Source organism: Rhinatrema bivittatum, chromosome 3 (genome assembly GCF_901001135.1).
Source record: "Rhinatrema bivittatum chromosome 3, aRhiBiv1.1, whole genome shotgun sequence".
Classification (NCBI taxonomy): Eukaryota; Metazoa; Chordata; class Amphibia; order Gymnophiona; family Rhinatrematidae; genus Rhinatrema; species Rhinatrema bivittatum.
This window is the reverse complement of record NC_042617.1, coordinates 284,102,559-284,115,349: the sequence shown is the minus strand read 5'-3', so window position 1 is coordinate 284,115,349 and position 12,791 is coordinate 284,102,559. Positions and strand designations below refer to the sequence as shown.

Sequence of the window (12,791 nt, the reverse complement as noted above, 5' to 3'; positions counted from 1 at the left end):
CAGAGTGACCAAGGCCCCCTTGGTTCGCAGATCTGGTCAACCTGACGGTGGACAGTTCTGCTCAGGCTCGCGCATTTGCCGACGCTACTTCAGCAAGGTCCAGTATTTTCAGATCGGGCAGATCGCTTCTGTCTAGCGCCTAGGCTTTTGAGAGGAAGCGTTTGAGAGAAAAGGGATATCCAGAGGATGTCATTAATGCTTTGCTGCAGGCTAGGAAGACTTCCACTTCACTGTCATATGTAAGGGTCTGGAAGGTTTTTGAGTCCTGGTGCACAGATAGAGGAATAGTCACAACTCAGGCTTTGCTAGCTAACATCTTGGCTATTTTACAGAAAGGTTTGGTTAAAGGCTTGGCCTTTAACTCTCTTAAGGTTTAGGTTGCAGCCTTGGGCTGTTTACGGGGTAAGGTGCATGTAATGTCCTTAGCTGCGCACCAGGATGTGGTTTGTTTCCTCCGAGGAGCAAATAATCTGAATTCTCCGGTACGGAAAATATATCCTTCATGGAATCTTAATATTGTCCTTCGAGGGTTGTGTGTAGCTCCGTTTGAGCCTTTGAGAAGGGCAACAGTAAAGGATCTCACTTTGAAGATGATGTTTCTGGTAGCCATTTGTTTTGCCCGAAGGATCTCTGAACTGCAAGTGTTATCATGCAGGGAGCAATTTCTGAAGATTTCGGATTCCAGGGTATCTTTGAGGATGGTGTCCTCTCTCCCAAAGGTGGTGTCCACTTTCCATTTGAATCAGACCGTGGAGCTTCCAGCCTTTCCGGATTTGAGCATGTCAACTCCACATGCTAGAGAATTACATTGGTTGGATGTGAAGAGAGCTTTATTAAGGTATCTCAAAGTCACCAATAGTTTCAGGGTGTCCGACCATCTCTTTGTCCTGTGGAGCGGTCCTAGGAGAGGACAGAAAGCTTTGAAATCCACAATAGCAAGATGGTTGAAAGAGGCAATAGGCTCAGCTTATATCTGCAAAGGCCATCCAGTTCTGGAAGGACTGAGGGCACATTTGGTTAGATCTCAGGCGACTTCGTGGGCCGAGTGTCAATTAGTGTTGCCACAATAAATTTGTTGGACGGCTACCTGGAAGTTGTAGCACACTTTCACAAGACATTATCGTTTGGATGTCCAAGCATCGGAGACTGCGGGTTTTGGCGACAGTATCCTTCGAGCGGGACTCTCCCAGTCCCACCCTGGTTAGGGAAGCTTAGGTACATCCCAGGAGTCTGGACCGATCCGGGTATGAACAGGAAAGGAAAATTGGTTCTTACCTGCTAATTTTTGTTCCTGGAATACCACGGATCAGTCCAGAGTCCCATCCAGGTATGGGGGAGAGTCTGCGCGTATTTCTGTCATGCTGATGTATATAGACTGTAGAGCTGGTGAAGATTTCAAGTTTGTTCTCCTGGTTTGGAGTTATAAAGCAAAGAGTTATGAAACGAAAAGTTTTCTTTCAAATGGGGTTTTACCCTTTTTCTCCTGCTCATCTGTGGGATATGGTTAGCATTTCGTTAGGTTGGTTTGGTAGCGAATCTTGGCTTGGTCAATACTGGAAGACTGCAGGACTGCAATACTGGAGGACTGCAGGTGGCACTCCGGGTTAAATACCAGTGCCAGTGAAACTTTCTCTTTCTCCATCTGCTGGAAGGGAGGCATAATTCAAGGAGTCTGGACTGATCCGTGGTATTCCAGGAATGAAAATTAGCAGGTAAGAACCAATTTTCCTATCTTATTTATAAGACACGATCAAAATAAAGATACCAGAAGAAAAAAAGAAGAAGAAAGTATTACATGGCTGCAGATCATCACAATTTCCTTTCCCACATGCATCGTTTTCACATGTTCTAATTACATCATCAACTTGTTGCAGTTCTTCCCAAAGTAACATAATAAAAACCAATGCCTGTCCCCTCATGTGTGGCTACATCACTGCCAACACTTCAACACTGCACTTCTCCAAATACTGCCCTCACGTGCACTCCTCCACACTCCCCAAGACAGGATGACCCACACTCACCACAATTGTTTTCATCAGAGCTGTCCTGACAATCATTATCACCATCGCAGATGAAGGCTGGGTTGGTACATATTCCAGTTGAGCACTGGAACTGCCCAGGTCGACATTTAAATTCAGCTGTGGAAAACGAAGTGCAGAATAATAATTAAAGAAACTCACACACACACACTACAATGTTTTGGCCTGTTTAATGAGCTCAAAATTTGTCACATCAATCTGGATGCACACCAGATTTTCCAGGTCATTTATACTTTGGGTTCAAACTTTCTGGTCATTAAATCCCATTTCACAGATGTCACTCGCAGAGCAAATGCAAACTTGCCCTTGATTTTTTCTGCCCGCTGTTTCACCCTGCTTGACACTGCAGTACTGATGGGGCATTTTTGCTTTTTTTTGCAAGGGAAATGGTGAAAGCTTGCCCAGTTTTAGCCCTCCCCCTCCCCCAATAACAATATATCTGGGAAATGGCAACTACCGAAACAAAATAAAAACTAAAATGGGACTTTAGACCACGCAAGAAGCAGTTTCAGAAACCATAGGAATTTTTCATCTTAAAATTGAGTATGATATGATTAAATAGGCTATATTAGCCACACAAGCTCATTTTTCCTTGTTGCATTGAATACAATGTGCACGTGGAAGCTGACAAAAGTAATCAAACTGTTTTCTTTTGTTAACCATTTATATTTTGAACAGACTTTCAGTATAGGAAAAAATGAAAACATAAATTAACTAAAGGCCAGAGAAGATGGCAAATGGGGAAAGCTCCTTACAAATAGAGGTGACTCAAAGATGTCGTTCTAGCAAGCATAAGTCAATGAGTTCCGAGTGAGAGGCAACGCCCTCACTTTTCACACCAAGCTATGCACCTTCTACAAACTTTATATGGCCACACCTCTTGCTAACTGCCATTTACTATATATGTATACTGGAAGTCACAAGGACCTTACTAAATTAGTGGCTTAACAAGCTGAGAGGTACAATGGGGGGAGGGGGGAGGAGGGAGGGGAACGGGACTCATCCCATTTACCCCTCTCCCAAAAAAATGAATTGGAATTTTAACTGCTCCAATCATTCTGGCAGGCCCTAGCGCTTCCTTGCATTGAAAACCTTTGCCACAGGCACTGTTACACGCCGACGACAGGCTTTGCAATATACGGACATGGCGGTCGTGAAAGGGGTAATTGCTCAGTAAACTTACGACAGTCCTCTGGTTCATCCGAGCGGTCTCCGCAGTCATCCTCTGTGTCACACTTCCACCAGAACGGGATGCACTTATCATTCTTGCAAACAAACTAAAGGCAAAGCGGCATGACGTGAGCAAGGAGAAAAGCAGTGGCCTACCCCGGGCTGTCCCAGTCTTATTTGTCAAGAACAGCAGCCAACTTAATGAACATGCGTTTTATTATTGTAAATATGCTTTTAAAAGTATGGAATGACTCGCTGGACTTTAATAAATACTGGCATTTTTAAAGCTCTGTTGTATTTCAGCCTTTACACAACCTTGACCATATCATATGAACTTACAGACCCACAGGTATAATGGTGGCGATAGTGGCAGAGGAGAGCCTAGCTCAGTAGCATGTGGCGGTACCTTAGCTTAGATCAGGGCCTTCTGTTTCCTGGATTGGCCCAGGGCTGGGGATGCTGCAAAGGTAGAGTTCACAGTCCTTGAGGGAAGACAAGGTCATTGCTCAAGGGTGAACCCTAGTGGCTGAATTTAGGGTCCATCATTTCAAGGTTCCAGTGCTTGACCCCCAGCCATAGATTGTCACCGCAATGCCTGGTCTAAGAAAATTGAGTGATATAAAAGAGGGGGGAGGGGGGGAATCCCCAGATAGTTGGCAATGGAGGTGCATGGCGCCAGTTCCCAATCCTGGCTCCAACTGAGCTTGAGGCTCAAAGGAGCAGGTGGAATCTGCAGGATCAAAATTAAAAAAAAAAAAAAAGATCTACTTATCAGTTGACCACACAAAGTATCCGGGTATCTGGGCTCTATGATCACTGCCGTTGTATCAGTTTGTTGAGCTGGCAGTAAAGAAATAAAGTGCACATTACCTGACTAGCAGTACAATTGGAAACGCAGGTTTTTCCATCCATAGCGAGGTAGAAGTTGGTTGGACAGGCACATTTGTAACCACCTCCAGGGGAGAGGAGACACAGGTTGCTGCAGCCCCCATTGTTGGTTTTACAGGGGTGGTTGGGAACTAAGGAGAAGGAAAAATGGACACTGATAACCACGTGCGGTGAAACACAGAGCTCTTCGAAGCTCCTTCATGGGCCTGCAAGTATGACCTTCCTGAAACAAACTGGCAAGTTGCATCAGCTCTGCAAAACCGCCGCTCATCATACATAGAAGAAATGCAATAACCACCACAAGCAGACCAACATGCGAGCCAGGACTGGTTAAGAGGATGAGAGAATGAGAATTGCAGCGCAGGGCAGAGGACTATGGACAAGTGGCTTCACAGACAGTATAGGTTAAAAAAAAAACACCCCTAAAAACTACTAAAACAGACAAATGCAGATTCTGATTCACAGAATGACTGGATCTCTCAAGCATTCTGCGATATAGTGCAAATGTCAGGAGGCTGCTACACAGAAAGGCACAACAGGGCAGCATGGCTCATCCACTGGAAATTGGAGTCATTTTTCCCACAGCGTCAGAGTGCCAAACTTAGCCAGTCAGATTTTAGCTCCTTTTCAGCCGAATCTAAGCACCTGGGTTTTTAGCTCAGAAAGAGCTTGAATCTAGGTGCCCAAAACAGTGGGTGGGATGGGGAAAGGAGGAGATCTTCATTTTGGTAACAAGTAGGTAGGGGAGGGGAGAAGTGTGGGGGGGGGGGGGGGGGGGGGGGAGAAATAACCAGCATCAGCTGCAGAGGGAGCAGTTTTCTCTGTGCCTAGATATGGCTGGCCATGTTAGCTGGCTAGCACTGAGTGTCAGTATTGGTAGCCCTAACTCTCAGCCCTTCCAGTTCAATCCCAGTCCTGGGACTGCCAAGAATCTGAATGGCTAAATCTAGCTGCTAACTGTTTAACGTGTATTAGAGTCCTACCGAGGCTTGATGCCTCTCCAAGTTAGGTTGTAAGCCCTCTAGGGAACTACCTACAGTACCTTGAATGCAATCCTCTTTTGAAGTGCCTGAAAAAGTGGAATATAAATCAAATACATCCATACATACACAACACTGGGATCACAGTCCTGATGAACTACAGAGAATGAAGAAGCTGTGATCACCTGGGACATTCTCATTCCAATGATAAAAAAAACCTGAGTCCGATATTCAAGGCCACTTAGCTAGATAAGCAGTGACTTATCCAGCCACAAACTATTTTTTTTTTAATTTATTGGCATGTGCTATTCCACTTTTTATCACGAATGGCCTCAAAGCGGATTATAATAAATTTAAAGTGGGTTTCAGCAGTATAAAATCAACCACATTGGCTGAGGATCTGAATATTTAAAGACAGATTCATAGTTAGGTTATTTTGTTGTTGCTATAGAAATAGGAATACTTCTGTGGTAAGTGTTGGGAATGCTTGGCTAAAAACCATGCTTCAACCTTCTTCCTGAAGGTGAGGTAGCTGGGCTCTAAGTGTAGGGTAATGGAAGCAGGTTCCAGTTAAAGCATGTAACAGTTAAAGGCCTGAAGTCTGGTGCAGGACAGTCTAGCAGAGGCCAGAGGCGGGGTGGAAAGCAGAGCCAATTGGGAAGATCTGAGTTTCTTCTTTGGGGCATAAGGGAGAAGGAGCTGTGAGAGAGATTCTGGGGCCTGTATGTCCATGCACCTAGTGTGTCCATGCACCTAGTGGGCTAACTTAGGGTTCATGTTAGCTGAGCCCTGAAGGGAGCAGTGGTTTGCAGCCCCTGGTTGTGAACCGTCACTGTGATGGCTCAGCTGAGTCAGGAGAAAAGAGATATAAAAAAAAAAACTCAGCAAAAATCTCTGAACAGCGGTGGACAAAAGCTCATGGCACCTTAAGTCTGACAGATGTTGGTTCTGATTGAGCTAGAAACCCAAAGAAAGAGGAAACTGCCAGGTCAAAAAATAATAAGAGCTCTAGCAATGAAGAGAGCTCAGGATCTTACCCAGAACACCCTGGTTTAAGAATGAGGTTCATTCCTATCATTGTATGCACAAGGCAAACCCATTTGGAGTCACCACCCCAAAAAGAAGCAAAAGTATTTGCATCAGCTGCTTCCCTGTAAACTAACTGATTCTGAACTTCAAGCTCAAACTCTTTTTCAAAAAAATATGTTGGCTTGGGCCAATGAGGTTCTCATGAAATCATCTCATTATAAATCATTTCAAGGATCGTAATCATGCTGATTAGACCATGAACACAAGTCACAAATTTATTTAGCTTATATGTGGAAACAAAACAGATCTCTCCATTAAGGACAAGCCCAATTATGGTCTGAGGCTAGAAAACCAATTCAAGTTTCCACAGTCATAGGGAACTGTCATAGGAGTGGTTTTATAAATGGAAATAAGCTAATATTCTAGGGGTTATGTTTAGATGGCGAAGCCTTGGCATAGCATTTTGGAAATGCTGCGTTTAGCAAGGTTTTCTTTGGCTTCTTTATTTTCATGTGGAAATGGAAGCAGATGTGCAAAACCCTTCTTCCTGCATGTGTGTTATGGAATTGATCAGAGCCTGATCATCTCAGACCAGAAAGGGTTAGTGACACCAGTGGGCATCAGCAGGACTGAACACTGCCCTTAAAATCACAAGATTTCCCTATTACTCTTTGCAGGGATAATAGAGAAGTTACCACCCTTACCCTACAGACAAAAGGCCTCTTCGCTAAGGGGCAGACTTTAAAAAGGTACAGGCGCCCGTACTTTTGTTCGTGCAACCGGCGCAAACAAAAGTATGCCGGATCTTAAAAGATACGCGCGTACCGCGTGTATCTTTTAAAATCCGGGGTTGGCGCGTGCAAGGCTGCGCAAAATCGGCAGCCTGCGCGTGCCGAGCCATGCAGCCTGCCTCCGTTCCCTCCGAGGCCGCTCCGAAATCGGAGCGGCCTCGGAAGGAACTTTCTTTCCGGCGCCCCCCACCTTCCCTTTCCTTCCCCTAACTAACCCGCCCCCCCCCCGGCCCTAACTAATTCCTCCCCCCACCTTTATTTCAAAAGTTAAGCCTGCCTCAGCGCGCGCCGGCGCACCATGTTCCAGTCCGGGGGCTGGTCCAGAGGCCGTGTCCACGCCCCCAGAACGCCCCTGGGCCGGAACCACGCCCACGGCCCTGCCCCCGGATGCGGCGGCCACGACACGCCCCCCCGACACGCCCCCCCTCCCGGAAAGCCCTGGGACTTATGCGCGTCACGGGGGTTGCGCGCGCTGCCGACCCTATGCAACATAGGCTCGGCGCGCGTAGGGGGTGGAAGGGGCAGCTTTTCGGGGGTTACGCGCGTACCCCTTTGAAAATCTGCCCCAGAGTGTTTACAGCAACCTGAAAGTTGTGAAAAGGCTGAATAGAAAAAGTGATGTCCTTTTTATATGCTGAGGCTGCAGAGAAGAGCAATGCCACTTATATATACTGACTATTACTTTTGAGGATTCACATACGTAAGTGTTTAAGCCCTGAAACCCTGAGAACTATCAGATGAGAATCTGGGAGCTTCTGAGAGCTGTAGACAACACCCAGGCATGAAAGCAGGCTATCAAAGTATATATAATCAGGGTCTGAGAAAGCAGGTGCTGAATTGTGAGGCCAGGGCTGATAACACAGAGGAGGGGGACCCTCTCCTGCCTCAGGTAGCTTGCTCGCAGCTGCCAGTACTAGATTTCTCACAAACAATATAAAAGTAAGCAAAACTGTAAATGGACAGAGCATTACACACATCAGGAGCCGCATGACACCTTGGGTCTTAGTGAACATCACATGGAATGTATTTTTTGCTTCATATAATACTGTACCAATTATTGTGATTGTTCTCCTTGTCTGATTATTGCAGTCAACCATTTAGTGTTATTTGTAGCAATTCCCTTTGTCTAATTATTCCTACATGCTAATAATAAATCCATTATTACTTTCACCTGGCACCGAAGTGTTTCAACTCAATGGGTTTGTGAGAGCGAGGAGTATTAAGGTAAGCCTTGTCAATTACTGGTGCAAGCCCTGTCAGCCACAAGTACAAGACGAGCTACTGGTGATCCTAGTCTCTCAGTCTGAACCTGAAACAATGAGAGGGGGCAAATAGAGGAATCCTTGGTGGGGCAAATAGGGGCGATCACGCTGGGGGGGGGGGGGGGAGTGGCCCTGCACTGCTATGATAGCGCCAACCCCAATACTATAATTTCAGCATTCCAGGGCCCCGCTGTGGTTGATCCATCTCCTAAAGTCGGCCTTGGTGAGAGGCTGTCTCAGCCCCTAAAGACATTTCCTGGTGCAATCAGACAATACAACTGGAGGAATTTACTGCCATACTTTACACCAAGAACGGGCCCTCACGATCCTCACAAAAAGCTCTAGTTAAAATGAGCTTGGCAAAGGCTTTTGGGAGCTAACTTACCATCTGGCTGCCGGTAGGAATGGTAGATGTGGATGTCCATGGGTCTGTGAAGGGTGCTGATGAGTACAGACTTGTCTGCACCGGTGCTTTTGTGGGCTCGGTTGATGGACTTGGTCTCCCAATCCGTCCAGTAGATGTAGTCCTCGAAGAGGGTCAGGGCAAAGATATGAGGGATATCCTGGCTCAGCACTGCAGGGAGGAAGAGAGCTTAAGAACCGTGGCAGGCAGCTTTTCAACGGCAAAAAAGTGCCTGATAAAATTCTGAGGGAGATGGGGGATGAAATTAAAGCAAGAACGTGCATGAAATCTGGTGAGCAATTTACTAGCATTAAATGCTATTTGAAGCAATGAAATAGAACTTGTGCACAAAAATTCCCAAGGATTTCTAGGAAAATGCTTTTAAAACTTTATTCCATCTTATATCAGGTGTCCTATTTGATACTTTGCTCATTGAAACCTCACGTTAGAGCAGTAGTGCATATGGCCTTTTTCAGGTTACGCAGTTTTAAGTTAAGCACTTAAAACTGTATCTATCCACTAAGTGATTTGTACATTGTAGTTCAAGCCTTGGGTATGATGACAGTGGATTACTGTAATTCTGGTATTTTAAGCCTCAGGGCTGATGCCTTAGGCAAACCTTTGGTTATTCACACCCCACCTCCTCCAAACTTCTCTACTGGTGGCAGCTCCAGCCCAACACTCCCTCCTGCCCACAGCAGTGGCTCCAGGACTACACTCCCTTCTCGGGCAGTATTGGTTCTGGTACAGCACACACCACTGGACCTCACACTGGTGCTGTAGGTGACTGCCTACTTTGCCTGATGGAAGCGCCTGCCCTGTTAGGCCTCCCAGCACCCCTCATTTGAGTTCTTCAAGTTATTCAAAATGCAGCTCCTCGCACTGTCACTGGTAAGACTATACCACGAGCACACTGCATAGGACAGTACACAAATGAAGTCTGTACAGTGCGGGGGCAGAGTTAAATCCTTATCATGGTTTTTAGCGTCATACATGCGAGGTCAACTTGGAAAGAATATGTCCCTTCTCGAGGTCTCCGCTCAGCTGGCCTACAAACTCTGTGTGTCTCTTAAGTAAACGCTTTTCCCTTCTCAGAAATCCATGGAAGATCTTTGTCCTTTGCAGGGCCAGTATTATGGAAATCTCCTCCACTGGGCTCTGCCTCTGGAATTTGATTACCTCAGTTTTTGAAAAAGTATTTTATTCCAAACCAAAGCCTTTGACTTGACAGTCAAATCCTAGATCCAATTTAATGTAGGGTTCTAGGGTTCAGGTATAATTTTGCAGCGATTGAAGTGTTTTTAAATTTTTTACTGCCATCGTACTTTTATATCCATAGTATGGTGTAGCTTGTTTAGTTTTTTGACCAAATATGTGTGTAGATGTATGGCTTTCATGTTCAGTGCATTATTACATTTTGAGGGCAATTTTCAACAGTCCGCGGAGGGCTAAAAATTTGCATGTACAAAGTACACTTAAGTCTTTGGAAGTCAGAGGAAGCCAGCACAACATACGTGCACCCATTTACACATGGGTAAGGGCATTCACCTGCATATTTTCAAAATATTAAGTTTGTGCATAAATGCCATCCTGCCGCAGCACTGCTGCTCCTAAAATGCCTCTTTTCTGTGTGCGTACATTTACAGGTACCACCTTCTCAAACCCCCCACCAGGCAATTTTCTAAAGCCGGTTTACATGCACAAAACAAAGATCTTAGATTTCAAAAATTGTTAAAAACCTGGTTAATGAGAAATGTTATCCAATGAGTGAATTATTCACTTTTATTGAATTAATTTAAGAAGAGTCTCTTTGTTAGGAAGCTTATCGTGTAACTAAAGAGGCTTTGTGTAGATATTGATTTGTAATATGTTGTACATTGCTTAGAAAGATTTTTATCAGTTAGGCTATCAGCACATCATTTTAAATAAATAAAGAAATACAACTGTGTTTTAGGAGTGTGAATGCTTTTTTGAAAATTCAGCGCTTTTATGTTATTTTGTCACTTGCCGGAAAAAAGCCGTTTTACACTGGCAGGATAGAAATCTGTGACATAACTAAAATAAATAAGAAGCGGATATTTCATTGTCCTCTACAGAAATAAAATTAGAACATCCATTCCTAATTACGGCTCTGGATTTGACAGTCAGATGAAACCTCAGGCTGCACTTAAAAATTAATCCAACAGCACTGTAGACCTCCATTAACACAGTGCCAGCCACCTACCCATATTCACGCAGTTCGCCGCTCTAGTGAATGGTGAATCCTGCACGCGCAATGCGGCTTGCTGACAGGTTGATAGGCAGAGTAAACTTTTCTGGAAGGCCTATTTCCTCCATTGAAACAAAACTCTTCTGCTAAATGAAGGAAATCTCGGTTCCGGTGTGGGAAGAGGTAGAAAAAAAAATCCTTTCACCAGAACCTTTTTGCCAGTTTCAAGTCTAAAGTGTTCAGCAGGAGACTTGTCCTGCTGAACACTTTTGGCTTAAAGTTATTTGGGTAACTTTACCCGGGTAGCTTTGCTGCTTGCCAGGCTACTATATGCGGACTTCTTAGTTTCTAGTAAGTTCTCAGGCAGTTAAATTCTCTGTAACTTTCAGATGCTGAAATGCACGCCTACGTGCGAGGTGCTGGCATCCTGCTTTCGCTCACCTGTGTGCCTGTTGCTGCCATCAAGGCTGGCGAACTGAATGTAGTCCTCTCTGGCGTCAGCCCAGTATATCCTGCTGTTGATATAATCCAGGGTGAGGCCGTTGGGCCAGGTTATCCTGCTGTCAATAATCACGCTTCTGTTGGAGCCATCCATGCCTATCTTGCCAATCAGGGAGTTGTCACCCCAGTCTGTCCAGTATAGATAACTGAGCAAGAAAGAACAGCCCCACGGAAAGGTTACATTTACTTTCTCCTTCTGTACCGTTACGGCTTAGGAAGTGCAGAAATGTTTTAAGCTATGGAATGCAGCAGGTGCCCAAAGCCAAGCTCTCGAAAAGGGCTGACATTAGCTTGGAGAACCAAAGCTTTGTAAGTTTTTGTTGTTGTTTTTTTGGGGTGGTGGAGGCAGGGTGAGGACAAGGGGAAAAAGCCATTAAAACCCTTACCCGTTCTGCACATCAACCACGAGAGCCCGGGGTTCTCTCAGACCCGAGTTAACCAGCACAGTTCGATAGGCTCCATTAAGTTTGGAAACCTCAATGGTATCTCTTCCTTTGTCACACCAGTAAAGGTTCCCACCAACCCAATCCACTGCCAATCCATCAGGGTTACTTAGGCCAGTGCGGTGGAGAATCTAAAGCAGGAAACAGGATTTAAGTATTTATTTATTTATTTATTTATTTTTATAAAGGCAGGAATCCTGGTCCTAAAAAAAGAGCCAGAAAGAGGCTGAGAGACTTCTCGCACTCATGATCGCAGTGCCCCCGAAGTACCATATCTGGTTAAATTGAAAATGGGCACAAAAATCAGCCATCCTGAGATGCTTCCCCAGTGGTATAACACAAAAATGATGCTAATTATTGATAGTTGAGAGAAGAACAGATCTAATAAATTTACTAACTATGGTGATTCCGGCAAACACCAATGGACTTAATTACTGACTGCCACTGTTTAAAAATCATATTAGCTGCATGTACCAATTATGTCTGACTGGTAATATGTACAAGATTTCCTGTGCACAGAGCTTAGAATTGTACCTGGATAAAGTCCAAATTACATGCAAAGATTGCTCACAGCACAAATATGCTATTAAAACACACACACACCACTAAACTGTTTTTGGGTTCACCCTTGGGCTGACTTTCAGCACACCTCTGAAACACAACATTATTGGCAAGCCTCGGCATGGTAGGAGGGCATGATTGAGAAACTCTACTTCTCATTTTGAACATTTCCACAGGCAGCCAAATCCACCGGTCCCCGCTTAAATGCAGCGCCCCAAAGCGCTTTTGCCTTTAGAGAAAGGAGGAAACAAAAGTCACACAGTCTCAGGACACTCACTTGAACGTCATTCCCGTTGATGTTCATCCTGCGGATCATGCTGCCCTGAGTGGTGACGTCGGTCCAGTAGATCATCTGCTCTCTGTGATCGAAGTCCAAAGCCACAGCGTTGTTCAGTCCCTGGTGAAGGAAGACGCCCAACAGCAGCAAGTGTAAATGCTTTCAGACAGGCAGTCTCCGGACATCACACCGCGTCTTAGGATCTCCTACTGCAAGCCAACAGCCCCTGGACACATCG

General features: G+C 45.1%; 1 protein-coding gene across 1 annotated transcript in view; it reads right to left on the bottom strand.

The window, feature by feature from the left end:
• Positions 1-12,791, bottom strand: part of LRP1 (LDL receptor related protein 1) — a 657,378-nt gene that overhangs the window by 154,468 nt on the left and 490,119 nt on the right. Inside the window, 7 exon segments of the mRNA XM_029594881.1 lie at positions 2,022-2,138; positions 3,223-3,316; positions 4,080-4,228; positions 8,545-8,733; positions 11,213-11,418; positions 11,659-11,846; positions 12,554-12,673. Coding sequence (XP_029450741.1) covers positions 2,022-2,138; positions 3,223-3,316; positions 4,080-4,228; positions 8,545-8,733; positions 11,213-11,418; positions 11,659-11,846; positions 12,554-12,673 — 1,063 coding nt within the window.